Source organism: Ornithorhynchus anatinus, chromosome X5 (assembly GCF_004115215.2).
Source record: "Ornithorhynchus anatinus isolate Pmale09 chromosome X5, mOrnAna1.pri.v4, whole genome shotgun sequence".
Lineage (NCBI taxonomy): Eukaryota > Metazoa > Chordata > Mammalia > Monotremata > Ornithorhynchidae > Ornithorhynchus > Ornithorhynchus anatinus.
Genome location: NC_041753.1, coordinates 23,502,742 through 23,516,857, shown reverse-complemented (window position 1 = coordinate 23,516,857; position 14,116 = coordinate 23,502,742). Strand labels below are relative to the sequence as shown.

Below are 14,116 nucleotides of genomic sequence, written 5' to 3'. Positions count from 1 at the left end.
AAACCCTGAGGTACAGGCTCAGGGGACAGAGTCTCTGGTATGCCATTTCCTCTGCTGGGGACCTGTGTGGATTGCGCAGATTGGGAGCTGAGTGTGGTGTGGATGACAGGCTGGCATCAGGTTGCTTAGAGAAGAAGCATAGCCTCATGGAAAGAACATGGGTTTGAATGTCAGGGGACCTGGGTTCTGATCCCATTTCAGTCACTTGATGACTCTGTGACCTTGGGCAAAACACGTTACTTCTCTGTGCTTCAGTTTCTTCATCTCTAAAATGAGGAGTAAGTTCCTGTTCTCCCTCCCCCTCAGACTGTGAGCCCTATATCTGGCAGGGGCTGTGTTGGTTATGATTATCTTATATCTATCCAAGCGCTTAGTACAATGTTTGGCACATATTAATCACTTACCAAAGCCCGTGCTCTTTTCACTAAGCCACGCTGCTTTGAGCGCTTCCTGTGTGCAGAGCACTGTTCTAGGCACTTGAGAGAATACAGTATAACAGAGTTCATAGACATGTTCCCTTCCCACAGTGAGCTTACAGTCCAAAGGGATGCTCCCTTTCTTGTCTCTGCCTCAGTCTCTCAGAGAACCCATCCCATTCTAATACTAATAAGCAAGGTTCCCTGATCCAGAGTCCATGAAATGATTCTGAGACTACAGACAGTGACCTATAAAGAATCATTTTCTTCAATAGATTACTCTGCATAGTACCATTCGTTTGGGCCAATGAATAGCATGACAGTATAGCAATCCTAGAGTCAGAGGAAGGGAGGAGGGCACTCACTCCTAAAGATCATCCCCTTCTCTCTGAGGGGTGGTGAGTAAAACTAAGAGCTATCCCTTGGCATACACACCAATCACGGGGGGAATGAGAAGGGAAAGGGGGGTGCTGGTAAGGAGGAGAAGGAACCCCACAACTGTATTGGGTCAGAAGGTGTCAAAGCTGTAATACTGGGAGGTCGGGGCCTGCAGAAAGGTTTAGGTCATGACCTTGGGAGAACACAGGGCTCAGGGAGGGATCAAAGACATGAGCCCATACATCCCTATAGGGATGTTGTGCTGACAGTTCAAACTTAACATGTCCAAAACCACTCCTCCTATTCCCACGCGCACCCTGTCATCTTCCAGACTTTTCCATAAATGTAGATGGCACCACTATCCTCCCTGTATCACAAGCTTGCAACCTTAGCATTAACTTTGATTCATTTCTCTCATTCAATTCATTTCTTTCATTCAACCTACATATTCAGTTTGTCACCAAATCCTGTCGGGCCTACCTTCACAGTGCTTTTAGAATCTGCTCCTTCTTCTCCATCCAAATTGCTACCTTGCTGATTCTAGCACTTATATACCACCTCGACAACTGCATCAGCCTTCTTGCTGACCTCCCTGCCTCCTTTCTCTCCCCTCTTCAGTCCATATTTCACTCTGCTGGCCAGAACATTTTTCTGAAAAATAATTCAGTCCACACATCTCCCCCCTTCCTCCAGTGGTTGCCCATTCAGCTCAAACAGAAATTCCCTACCATCAGCTTTAAGGCACTCAATCAACTCTCCCTCTCCTACCTTACTTCACTGATTTCCTACTATAACCCAGTCCTCACACTTCGCTCCTCTAACACCAACCTACTCACTGTACCTCTATCCCATCCTTCCTTCTCTGAACCCTTGTCTTTGTCCTCCCTCTGGCCTGGAACTCCCCATCTCCTCTTTTACATCCAGCAGACCAGAATTCTCCCCATCTTCAAAGTCCTACTAAAGTTACGTCTCCTCCAAGAGGCCTTCCCTGATTAAACCCTTACTTCCCTCATATGTCCTTCATTTTGCATTAACTATGCACTTGGGTCAGAACCCTTAACTACTTTGATTTTCATCCCAACCCCATGGCAGTTATGTACAGCTATCCATCTGTAATTTATTTTAATATTTGCCTCCCGCTCTATTCTGGAAGAACCTTATGAACGGAAACTATGTCTACCAAATCCATTATACTGTACTTTCCCAAGCATTTATAACAGTGCTCTGCAGCCACAAACAACTCAATAAATACCCCTGAGTGATCCCAATCAGCCTCTTCAGATCCTTACCCAATGTATCTTTCTGTTGTGAGAGCTAGAGGAGTTCTGGTTCCACGGAAACATATTTACCTGGGGGGCTGAGGGTTGGGGAGGGAGCCCTTCCTCCCCTGAGCTTCCCTGATGTTCAGAGATTGGGGGGTAAAGGTCAATCTTTATTTCAGATATACCACCAGGCATTTAGGGTTTTTCAAAGCAGAAGTGGAGGAAAAGAATGTTTTCTATCACAAAAAAATTCAGGAGAAAAAATACTTGACATGTGAATTTCAGCCATTTGTCTGAGATTTGAGTCCCTCCTGGGACAAGTCAAACTGCACTGGCTGAACATTTGCATATTTTAATTGTAAATCTCTTGGCGTGTCGTAGTTACAGTCATACCGGCCCTTTCACTCTCCCTCTGCCCCCGATTTGTGACTTTCATCCCCAGATCCTATCCGAAATGGCCCCTCATTTCACTTAGTGGACCCTGGATTTCTGATAGTCCCTGCTGGGTCCTCAAGTCAATCATTTGTTTATTCATTCAATCACATTTATAGAGCTCTCTCTGTGTACTAAGTGCTTGGGAGAGTACAATATAACAATGCACAGACACGTTCCCACCCACAGCGAGCTTACAGTCTAGAAGGGGAGACAGACTTTAACAAAAATAAATAAATGATAGATATGTAGATTAGTTCTGTGGAGCTGGGAGAGGGGATGAATAAAGGGAACAAGTCAGGGTGATGCAGAAGGCAGTGGAAGAAAAGGACAGGAAGACTTAGTCGGGGAAGGCTTCTTGGAGATGTGGCTTTGAAGGCCCTGAAGAGATAGGGGGTGGTAACAGTAAAATAAGGGGTTCCTTGTAACTGCAAGCTCTTTGTGGGTCAGGATTTTGGCTACCAACTCTATTGTGCTGTACTCTCCCAAGCTCTCAGAACAGTCCTCTGCAAACAGTAAGTGCTCAATAAATAAATACCATGATTGATTAATTGATTGATTCTGGGTTGGGGTTTTCTAGACAGGGAGCTTCTTGTCCTGTCCATTCTGGGAAGGTAAGAACAGGAGGCTTTGAGGGCATCTTTTTCTTCCACTTCTGTTCTGGGAAACCCGAATACTGACCCTAACACTTGCCTGGTCGTACATCTGAAATAAGGATTGACTTTTGCCCCGCCCCCATCCTCCCACCAAGCCTTCTTTACGAACGCAGAGATACCCAACCTAAAGTTCTCCAATCCTTCTCTGCAGAAATGGGTCCCAATTATGACGATTTTGAGGGCACCGGTAAAGGAACAGAACATCATATGAATTTATATTCTTTCTTTTTTAACCTATGCTCAGACCTGTGTCATACCCATAAGCGTTTCAATGAACAAACTCTCCCACTCACTCTCTCTTTCTCTCTGTTTCCCAGGTTGCTTTGCAGGAGGCCTCCTCTAGTTCTGACAATTCAGTAGAATGAATGCCACTGAGATCTCTTTCGGGATCATGTTTCTGTTACAGATCAGCATTGGTGTCTCAGTGAATGTCTTTCTCCTCCTGTTTTATTCCCGTATGGCCTCTATCAGGTCCAAGTTCAGTTCGACAGACTTGATACTTGGGCATTTAGTCTTGGCCAACTCCATCATCCTTATCACCAATGGAATTCCAGAGATCATGACAGCTTGGGGACTGAGAAATTTCCTGGGCAATGTTGGCTGTAAAATTCTCATTTACCTTTATCGAGTGGCCCGGGGCCTGGCCATCTGCACCACCTGCCTCCTGAGCATCTTCCAGGCCATCACCATCAGTCCCAGCACCTCCCGCTGGGCAGGAGTCAAAGCCAAATTACCCAACTGCATCATCCCCTCCTGTGTCCTCTTCTGGATCCTCAATCTGATCATCGATTTCGAAACACTGATGAACATCATGGGCCCCCAGAACAGCAACAGCAGTTTTCGAATCATGCTAGATCTCAAATATTGCTCAAAAGTCAGCACCAGTGCGGAAACCACCCTGATCATTTCAACAGTGCTCTCTCTGCGGGATCTGCTGTTCGTGGGGCTCATGGGTGCGGCCAGCGGCTACATGATGCTTGTCCTGCACAGACACCACCGGCAGGTCCAGCACCTTCACGGTCCCGGCCACTCTCCCAGGGCGATGCCCGAGGTCAGAGCGGCCAAGAAGGTCATTGCCTTGGTGACCCTCTACGTCCTCCTTTTTGGACGACAGTCAATCATGCTGAGCATTATTCTAAACATGAAAGAAAAATCGCCTCTGCTGGTGAATTGCCATATTGTGTTAGGATTCACCTTCTCAGCCTTTAGTCCTTTCCTGATGATTCATGGTGACAGGAGAATGAGAATCATCCAGAAAAGGGAATCTCTTGAGTCCAACTAGAATCCTTCCTAGGAGCCTAGGGAAGCCACCGACACTTCCACTGAGTCTTGTTTGATTACACTCATTGGATTTTGGGATTTCAATTGTGCATCTTGACTGATCTAAGACAGGACAGATTGAAGGTAATTTAGTGATGTCAGGAGCAGCTTTTGCTGGCAACTGGAAGATGAGGAGGGGTCTGCCCTCCATTTTTGCCTTATCCCCACCAGTTCTGCTAATGGGAAACTCTAGAGCAGCCAGGGAGACTTCATTCAGCCATGCCAAAAAATTCCCACCACTAGTCCAAAAAAGCCCAGGGGAAAATATAGCGATGGCCAGCACCCACATACTGGAGAGCCATGCATCTGCTCTTTGTGGTGTGGGATTAACTTTCAGGAAGGGCCCAGTCCTTTTTTCCACTAGGGGATGGTGCAGCTGAAGCTGAGTGGGGAGACGGCTCTCATTTCCAGCATCCACTGAACCACGGAAGAGGCCCAGCGAAATCATTGCTCAGCAAACATAAGTGCTCTGGGCACCATCTTCTAAACTGAGATCCAATTTCACCCCATTTCATCAATCAAAAGGTACGTGGGAATGAGAACTGACTCATCGTTGAGATGGGAAGGCATCATGGATCTGGGCTCATGAATGCACCAAAGATTTGAAGTCACCACTGAGTTCCCTCAGTGACCGAGGTCGGCAGCCATAAAATAAGGTTAGCCTCGTAGAAATAACACAGGACTGGGATTAAGGGGACCAGGGTTCTAATTCTGACTCCATCACTTGACTGTGTGACCTTGGGCAAATCACTTGACTTCTCTGTGCCTCTGTTTCCTCTTCCATAAAAGGGGAGATTAAAGATGTGTTCTCCCTCTTCCTTAAACTGTCAGCCCTGTGTGACAGAGAGACTATGTCCCATCAGATTATCTCTATCTACTCCAGTGCTAAGTACAGTATTTAGAACAAAGTGCTCAACAAACACCACAATTATTATTTTCTCTTTTATCAGCTAAATCATTTTTGGGAAGCAGCGTGGCTCATTGGAAAGAGCACGGGCTTTGGAGTCAGGGCTCATGAGTTCGAATCCCAGATCTGCCACTTGTCAGCTGTGTGACTTTGGGCAAGTCACTTAACTTCTCTGGGCCTCAGTTCCCTCATCTGTAAAATGGGGATTAAGACTGTGAGCCCCACTTGGGACAACCTGATTCCCCTGTGTCTACCCCAGCGCTTAGAACAGTGCTCGGCACATAGTAAGCGCTTAACACATACCAACATTATTAAATCATTTTTTTTTCACTCATCCCATCCTTTACCCCCAGGCCCTTATCCCTACTCACCCCACCCACCTATAAAAGTTTGTCCCCAAAGGTGCCCTGTGCTCACAGGCTGCAAGCCCTCGAAATCCCAACCTACATCATCTTCTTCATCAGCTAGACCTTGTGAGAGCTCCTTGTGAGAGGGGATGTCTACCGATTCCGTTGCATTACACTCTGCCAAAGTGCTCAGCCCAGTGCTCAGACCACAGTTAGTTCTCAGTAAATGCCACTGATTGATTGGTTGGTTGGTTGGTTATGCCCTGATCCTTCCAGGAGTGAAACCTCAAATCTGTTCCATGAATGTCTTTGTGAAACTTGTCCTGCCTTGCCTTCCTCTCTACCCCTATTTCCCCGCCCCTGGATCCATCCATGCTATGTGGCTCCTTTCCATCCTTCCCTGCCCCAGGCCCTGAAGCTATAAGATGGTGGGCAGTGTAGTGTACTAACTGTGCCAGACAGTGTACTAAGTGCTAGGGTGGAGACAAGCAAATTAGGTTGGACACAGTTCCTGTCCCACATGGGGCTTAATCCCATTTTACAGATAAGGGAACCGAGACACAGAGAAGTGAAATCACTTGCCCAGCATCACACGGCAAACAAGTGGTAGAGGCCACATTAGAACTCAGGACCTTCTAACTCCCAGGCCCTTGACCTATCCACCAGGCCACACTGCTTCTCTTTACTATGTAACCATCACCTTCACTCCTACCACCAGAGGACCCTACTCCTGCCTTATTCCAGCATATTCTCACACTCCATCTCTGCTGAGGCTTGGAGCCTAGTGTGTGTATTTGGTTATGTTGTGTTTTAAAGTTTCATCACTCCTGCTTAGATTGTGAGCCCCATGAGGGAGAGGGACCATAATTTCCCTTCTATTTTCTCCAAATGCTTAGTACAATCCTTTGCACACAGTAAGTGCTTAGTGAATGCTATTATTAATACTAACTCTTGGGGCTCTGGTTGAAGAGACAACCTTGTCCATGGAGATGTCGGATCCAGGTGGTTTTGGAAGGAACCCCAAATGGAAGGAAATGAAGGAAAATAGGGGTAGTGGGAGGATTAATAAGTCTGTGATGTGAGAGACACCCCTTAATAAACATGCGCGACCAATAAGCGGCACGGCTTAATGGGAAGAGCGTGGTCCTGGGAATCAGAACTGGGTCCTAATCCCAGCTCTGCCATTTGCCTGCTGTGGGACCTTGGGCAAATCACTTAACTTTCCTAAGCCTCAGTTTTCATATCTTTAAAAGGAGAATAATAATAATAATAATTTTGGTATTTGTTAAGCGCTTACTATGTGCCAAGCACTGTTCTAAGCGCTGGGGTAGATACGAGGTAATCAGGTTGTCCCACATGAGGCTCACAGTCTTAATCCCCATTTTACAGATATGAAAACTGAGGCAAGGAAAGGACTGTATCTGACCTGATCTGACATGACGAGGTTAGAGACACACTTCGTATCCGGCAGACCAGAACTATCCAGGTCTTCAAAGCTGTACTAAAGTCGCCTCTGCTCCAGGAAGTCTTCCATGACTAACCTCTCATCTCCCCACCCTATTTTCCCTCTCTAAACTTGAGTCCATACTCCCTAAGTACTAAAGGACTCATCCCACCCCCACAACACTTATGTACACATCTTTATAATCTGTTGCCTCCCTTACCTTTATTTATCTTAATGTCTGTCTGTCGAACTGCATGAGAGTGACCTCAGAGATGTCCTGGTCAGAGCAGCCGTGCATGGAGCAGTATGGTGGACAGACCATCGCATTATACAATTATCGTATTTGTTAAGCGCTTACTTGTGCCAGGCACTGTAATAAGCGCTGGGGTGGCTGAAAGCAGATCAGGTTGGACGCAGTCCCTGTCCCACGCTGGGCACACAGTCTCAATCCCCATTTTACAGATGAGGCAACTGAGGTGCAGAGAAGCGAAGAAGTGACTTGCCGAAGGTCACACAAAGTTCACACTGTCCTTAGAAGCACTGCACCAAACGTTGACCTCCAAATCACCAAAACACTTGAATTTTAAGCTCCCATCTCCTCCAAGAGACCTTCCCTGGGTAAGCCTCACTTCTACTCCCTCTGTGTCACCTACTTGCTTAGATCCCTACCCCTTTAAAACTCAATATTAGCCCACCTCCACAGCACTTATGGACATAACCCTATACTCCCTATATTTCCCCAGGTGCAGTTTATTTTAATGTTTGACAGATCTTGGAGGGCAGAGACTGTCTCTTCCAACTCTCTCGTACTCTCCAAAGTGCTCAGTACAGTGCTTTGCACACAGTAAGTGCTCAATAGATGCAACTGATTGAGAACAAATATTGAATCTCCATTTTACAGATGAAGCAACTAAGGCACAGAGAAGTTAACTGAATCATCCGAGGTCACACAACAGGCAAATGGTACAGGCAGGATTAGAACCCATGTCCCTGACTCCCAGGCCGATGCTTTTTCCACTAAGCCATGCTGGTTCCCTGAGGGGTTTTAACAATTAGGCCAACCTTCTTCGACAGGGTCAAGAGTAACACCTTGTCCTTAGCATCCATACATATACTACTCAGTCGCCTCTTATTTAAATGAAATCAAAGCATGTCTGTTTGTCTGACATTCACTGTTTGGGAACTCATTGGCTCACGTGGTTTCAGCTACCATCTCTATGAGGATGATACCCAAATCTCCCTTTCTAACCTTGCCCTCTCATCTGACCCCTTAACCCATACCGCCTCTGGCCTCCTAGACATCTCCATTTGGATGTGTTGTCAGCACTTCAAATAATAATAAAAATGGTATTTGTTAAGCGCTTACTATGTGCCAAGCGCTGGGTTGCAGCATGTCCAAAACTGAATTACTCCTCTTTCCTCCTAAACCCTCTTCTCCTTACTTTTCTGCCACCCCGTCCCAGAAGCCCACAACCTCAGCATCCAAGTTGACTACTCAAATAATAAATCAATCAATAGGATTTATTGAGCAATAACAGTACAGTACAACAGAGTGGTAGGCATGTTCCCTGCCCAGAACTTTTACAATCTACTGCCAAATCTCACCAGTTCTTCTTAACCAACATCTCCTGGATCCACCCCATTTTCTCCATCCAAGGGTAGGCCTATCACAGCTAGGTGATTACATCAGCCTTCTCGTTGATCTCCTTGGATCCAGCTTCTCCCCTTTCTAATCTATATTTTACGTTGCTGCAAAATCACCTTCCTGAAGACGTAGAACACATTTCTCAGATCCTGAAAGCCTCCCACCTGCTTCCTTCGCCTCAACTAAAAACACAAAATCACCATGCAATCTCTCTACCAACTCACCCCCGTGATACATATTTGCTCTCCTCATTCTCCCAAAATTGACTTCTCAATTGTTTATCACCAATGAGTCCTCCATCCCCTTGTTCCTGCTTTTCTCCTGGCTTGAGAATTCTTCCTTCTCCAAATCCAACAGACACTTCCATCACCTATATTCAAAGCCTTCCAGAAAGTCCACCTTTGGGGTTGAGACTGCTGGGGGCCGGTGAGGGGGCACCTCTGCCTCTTCAACTAAAACCATAAGTGACCTTGTCTTAGGGGCTATTTGAATTGGGACATCCGATAGCTTTATCCGATTGGTTTCCATGGGAGGACAGTTGCTTTCCCTGGGATCCTAAGAGGGATCTAAGCTGGAAGCAGATTTCCTATGGACAAAAATTCTCATCCGCCGGTCACTGTGAATCACCAGGAACGGACTGAGGGTGGAGAAGGTGAATGATAGCACCATGTGGGCATTCAACAACAGAGGGGGACTTTCTTTCATGTTCAATATAAAACTCAGTGTGATCGACTGTCTCCCATAGAGGAGGACATAGAGCATCACCAGGGCAACAACCCTCTTGGCCGCTGTGACCTCGGGCATTGCCCTGGGGGAGTGGCCAGGCCTGTGAAGGTGTTGAACCCGCCGGTGGTGTCTGCACAGGACATACACCATGTAGCCACTGGCCACACTCATGAGTGCCACAAACAGCAGATCTCTGGTGGAAAGCACAACTGCGACTACCTGGTTGATCGTTGCACTGAGGCTGACCCTTGAGCAGTATTTGAGGTCCAGGGGGTATCGAACACTGCTATTGTTCTGGGGACCAGTGAAGTTCATTGGCGTAATCATTTCTAGTAGCAGATTGAAGATCCAAGAGAAGAGGCAGCAGGGGATGATACACTTGGGTAATCTGGCTTTGACTCCTACCCAGCGGGAGGTGCCGGGACTGATGGTGATGGCCTGGAAGATGCTCAGGAGGCAGGTGGTGCAGATGGCCAGGCCCCGGGACACTCGATAAAGGTACAAGAGGATTTTACATCCGATATTGTTAAGGAAATTTCTCAGTCCCCAGGCTGACATGGTCTCTAGGAGTCCACTGGTGAGAAGGATGATAGTATTGGCCATGGCCAGGTGGGCAAAGATCAGGTCTGAGGAGCTAAACTTGTGGCTGGCAGAGACTGTGCTGGTGTAAAACAAAAGGAGGAAGGCATTCACTGAGATACCAGAGATGATCTGTATCAGCAGCACGACCCCAAGAGAGATCTCGATGACATCCATGCTCTTGAATTTTTCATTAGTAGCAGAGGATACCCCCTGCAAAGCCATTTGAGAGAGGAAAAGGAAAAAGAGAAAGTTACAGAAACATTTTATGGATACATCTTCATGTATACAGTAGTCTTTCATAGTCAAGTCACACGTCACTGATGATGATGATGATAATGGCATTTGTCAAGCACTTACTATGTGCTGTGCACTTTACTAAGTGCTGGGGTAGATACGAGATAATCAGGTCAGACAGTCCCTGACCCATGTAGGACCCTTAATTTAAGGGAGAGGGAGAATGGGTAATAAATCCCCATTTCATAGATGAGGAAAGTGAGGCATCAAGAAGTTAAGTGACTGTCCTAAGGTCCCTCAGGAGGCCAGTGGCAGAGGCGGGATTAAAACCCAGGCCCATGTTTTGTTCTGTTTTTTAACTAGGCCCTGCTGCTTCTGATGGTGATGTTCTCCTTTGTGTGCGGGGAGGTTGTCTGTGTAACCACAGGTTCATACACACGTATATACATACACACAGCCTTTCACATTTCTATATAATCTATTCCCCACAATTGTCTTTGACAGGTTAATAATAGTGATTTTGGTTGAACACTTGCTATGGGCCAAGCACTGTACTCAGAAATGTGGTAGCACTGGGTCAGGAAATGAATTTGCACAATTGGAGACTCCCCTCACCCAAGCTGAACATCAGTGTCTACACTGTGAGCTCTTCAAAGGTGAATCTCTGCATCCCTTAGGGAGAGTCAGGCCGGCTCTATCACCCTCACGCCTCTCCTATCAATCAGACAATGGTATTTATTGAGTACTTTCTATGTGCTGAGCACTGAACTAAATGCTTGGAACAGTAAAATATAGTAGATGTGGTAGTCACTATCTCTGCCCACTAGGAGTTTTCAGTTTAAAGTCTCCTCTCTGGCCTATCATCACCCTCACACCTCTCTGCCTGGACCCATCTGGCCATGCGTGGGTGTCACTGAGACCCGACATAAGTCATTGGGCCAAACCAATCTTGACCCCACTAAGCCATAAGTGCCTTAGGAGCAGAGATGTGTCCATACTGATTGAGGAATGGTCTGTTGAAGAAAAAGATTTTTCATCTATTGTTTGGTTTTTCCAGATCCAAAGTATGGTGGATCATTTCTGGGGCAGGAAACTTGGTCATTGCTATTCAGAGTGTGATGGATGCCAACATGGAGATGGGTAGGAACCAACAAAGTAGCAGGCAAAGATTTAACCTCCCTCACAACCCTCAGTTGAGAAACCCAGTTACCTCCCCTGGCCATGGGGGTAATTCCTCCCCTCTTGTGAGGGCAGGTATGACTGGTGATACTGGGATCTGCCCCAGGAAAGTCATTAGTGTCCCAGTTACTGGGGAAAGCCATGAGGGATGTCTATCATTTCTGGAAGGCTCAGGAGTGAAGGGTAGAAGGAGCTGGTTGAACGAGAGAGAGGACTGAGTGAGGAAGCGGGTAAGGATTAAATCCCCTTTGGCATCTTCTTTGGTCAACGCACTGTGGCGTTGGTGTTGGGAGAGTTAAAGACAAGTTGTGTAGATGAAGGTCCTGGGGCATGATGAGGGGCTTTTTTCTGAGACCAAGGACATGAGGATATCAACAAGTCCCTTAAGGGTCAGAAGAACGGACATTTCAAAGTACTTTCCTGTAAAGGTCCTCAAAGGAGGAACATTTGTAGGTCTAGACTATAAACTCATCTCTAAACTGTAAGCTTGTTATGGGCAGGGAATGTTTCTGCTAATTCTGTTGTAATGTATTTCTCCCAAGTGCTTAATATAGTGCTCTGCACATAGTAAGTGCTCAGTAAATACCGTTGATTGAACAATGGACTGATTTGCATAAGAGACATTTGGTTGGTTTGCAAATTTGGAAGGGCATCCTATCAGGTCTACTAATCCCAAACTGAAGGAGTTGAACTTCAACACAACATGGGCAAGTCACTTACCTTCTCTGTGCCACAGCTACCTCATCTGTAAACTGGAGATTGAGACTGTGAGCCCCACGTGGGACAGGGACTGTGTCCAACTTGCTTTGCTTGTGTCCACCCCAGTGCTTAGTACAGCGCCTGGCCCATAGTAAGGGCTTAACAAATACCACCATTGTTATTATGTCACTGCCTACACAATGACCGACAGGCAGTGTTGCCTAGTGGAAAGAGCACAAGCCTGGGACTCAGAGGACATAGATGGCTGCCCCTCCTCTGCCAGTTGTCTGCTTCGGGACCTTGGGTAAGTCACTTAACTTTTCTGTGTCTCAATCAATCAATCAATCACTAGAATTTATTGAGTGTTTACTGGATGCAGAGCACTGTATCAAGTGCCTGGGAGTGCACAACAGAGTTAGCAGACATGTTCCCTTCCCACAACAAGCTTACAGTCTAGAAGCAGGCATTATTAGAAATAAATGTTGTGACTCTCAATATTAATTACTAATAATTGGAATAATTAATTGGATTTAATAATGATTTAATAACTGAACTCACTTTCCTCAACTGCAGAATAGGGCTTTAAAGCCTGTTATCCCTCCTACTTAGACGGTGATACGGGGACTATGTCTGATCTGATTATCTTGTATCTGCCCCAGCACTTGCACCACAGTAAGCATTTAATAGCTGCCAGAATTATTATTAATAAATACTATAAAAAGATGCAACTGATGGAGTCCTGGGCTCACACCCATACTTGTAACTGGCAAATCATTTTGAGTGGCTGTGAAAGCCCCAGCTGCCCTCCCACAGTTCCGGGTGGGACAGAGGGGGTGTCAGTTCTCATTCCCCGGATCCCACCCATCCCACAGTCCTGGGTGAGGTGAGGGTGGTATCGGCTCTCCGCTCCCCAGATGGTGCAGTATTGGCAGCGGTAGCCTAGCGTAGACCTCAATCAATCAATCACATTTATTGAGCAATTACTGTGTGCAGAGCACTATACTAAGTGCTTGGGAGCACACAACAATGTAACAGACCCATTCCCTACCCACAGAGCGTTTACAATCTAAAGGGGGAGAAGGACACTAATATAAATAAATTACGAATATGGACATAAGTGCTATGGGACTGGTGGGGGTGGTGAATAAAGGGAGCAAGTCAGGGCAGAAGGGAATCGATACACACTCCATAAATGCTGCCCACAGCACATTTGCAGTCTAAAAGGGGAGACAGACACTAATATAAATTACGAATATGGACATAAGTGCTATGGGGCTGGGTGGGGGTGGTGAATAAAGGCAGCAAGTCAGGGCTGAAGGGAATCGATAGACACTCCATAAATGTTGGTGATGGTGATAGGGATGATGAGCACTGGCTCCCACCCCTCACGTTATTCAGGTGAAATCCTTCAGTATGATGTACCAGGCAGATTGTTTTCATGACAATCTGCCTCCCACCTAGAATTACTAGTCCTCCTAGTCAGGTGAGAAGTGAGAGGAGCCGGGACTTTCCTTGAGCCTTGGGAGGAAGGAACTCAGGCTTACCACAGGAGCAAGAGTGGTTTGCTTGAATTTGGAGGAACCTGGAGCTGATCCTCACAGCAGGGGGGACCCCAGCTGGGTTCTCCCGGCCCATCGTGGAAAGCGACTGCCGCTGCTGGCCCGGCCGCCACCACTACCACTCGACTGTGGTAGCAGTTTGGATGGAGAGGAAAGGGCGGATTTTAGTGATGTTGTGAAGTTGGAATAGATGGGACTTAGTGATGGATTGAATATGTGGATTGACAGAGAGGAGTCGAGGATAACGCCAAGGTTACGGGCTTGTGAGACAGGTGGTACTGTCTACGGTGATGGGAAAGTCATGGGGAGGACAGGGTTTGGGTGAGAAGA

The 14,116-nt window shown here is 46.6% G+C and overlaps 1 protein-coding gene and 1 pseudogene across 1 annotated transcript; one reads left to right on the top strand and one right to left on the bottom strand.

The window, feature by feature from the left end:
- Nucleotides 3,801-4,526, top strand: ORNANAV1R-PS4045 (vomeronasal 1 receptor ornAnaV1R-ps4045 pseudogene; annotated as a pseudogene).
- Nucleotides 4,527-9,362: 4,836 nt separating this feature from the next.
- Nucleotides 9,363-10,289, bottom strand: ORNANAV1R3253 (vomeronasal 1 receptor ornAnaV1R3253). The gene has a single exon (NM_001253645.1). The coding sequence runs from the start codon at nt 10,287-10,289 to the stop codon at nt 9,363-9,365; it is 927 nt and encodes a 308-aa protein (NP_001240574.1).
- Nucleotides 10,290-14,116: the final 3,827 nt, after the last annotated feature.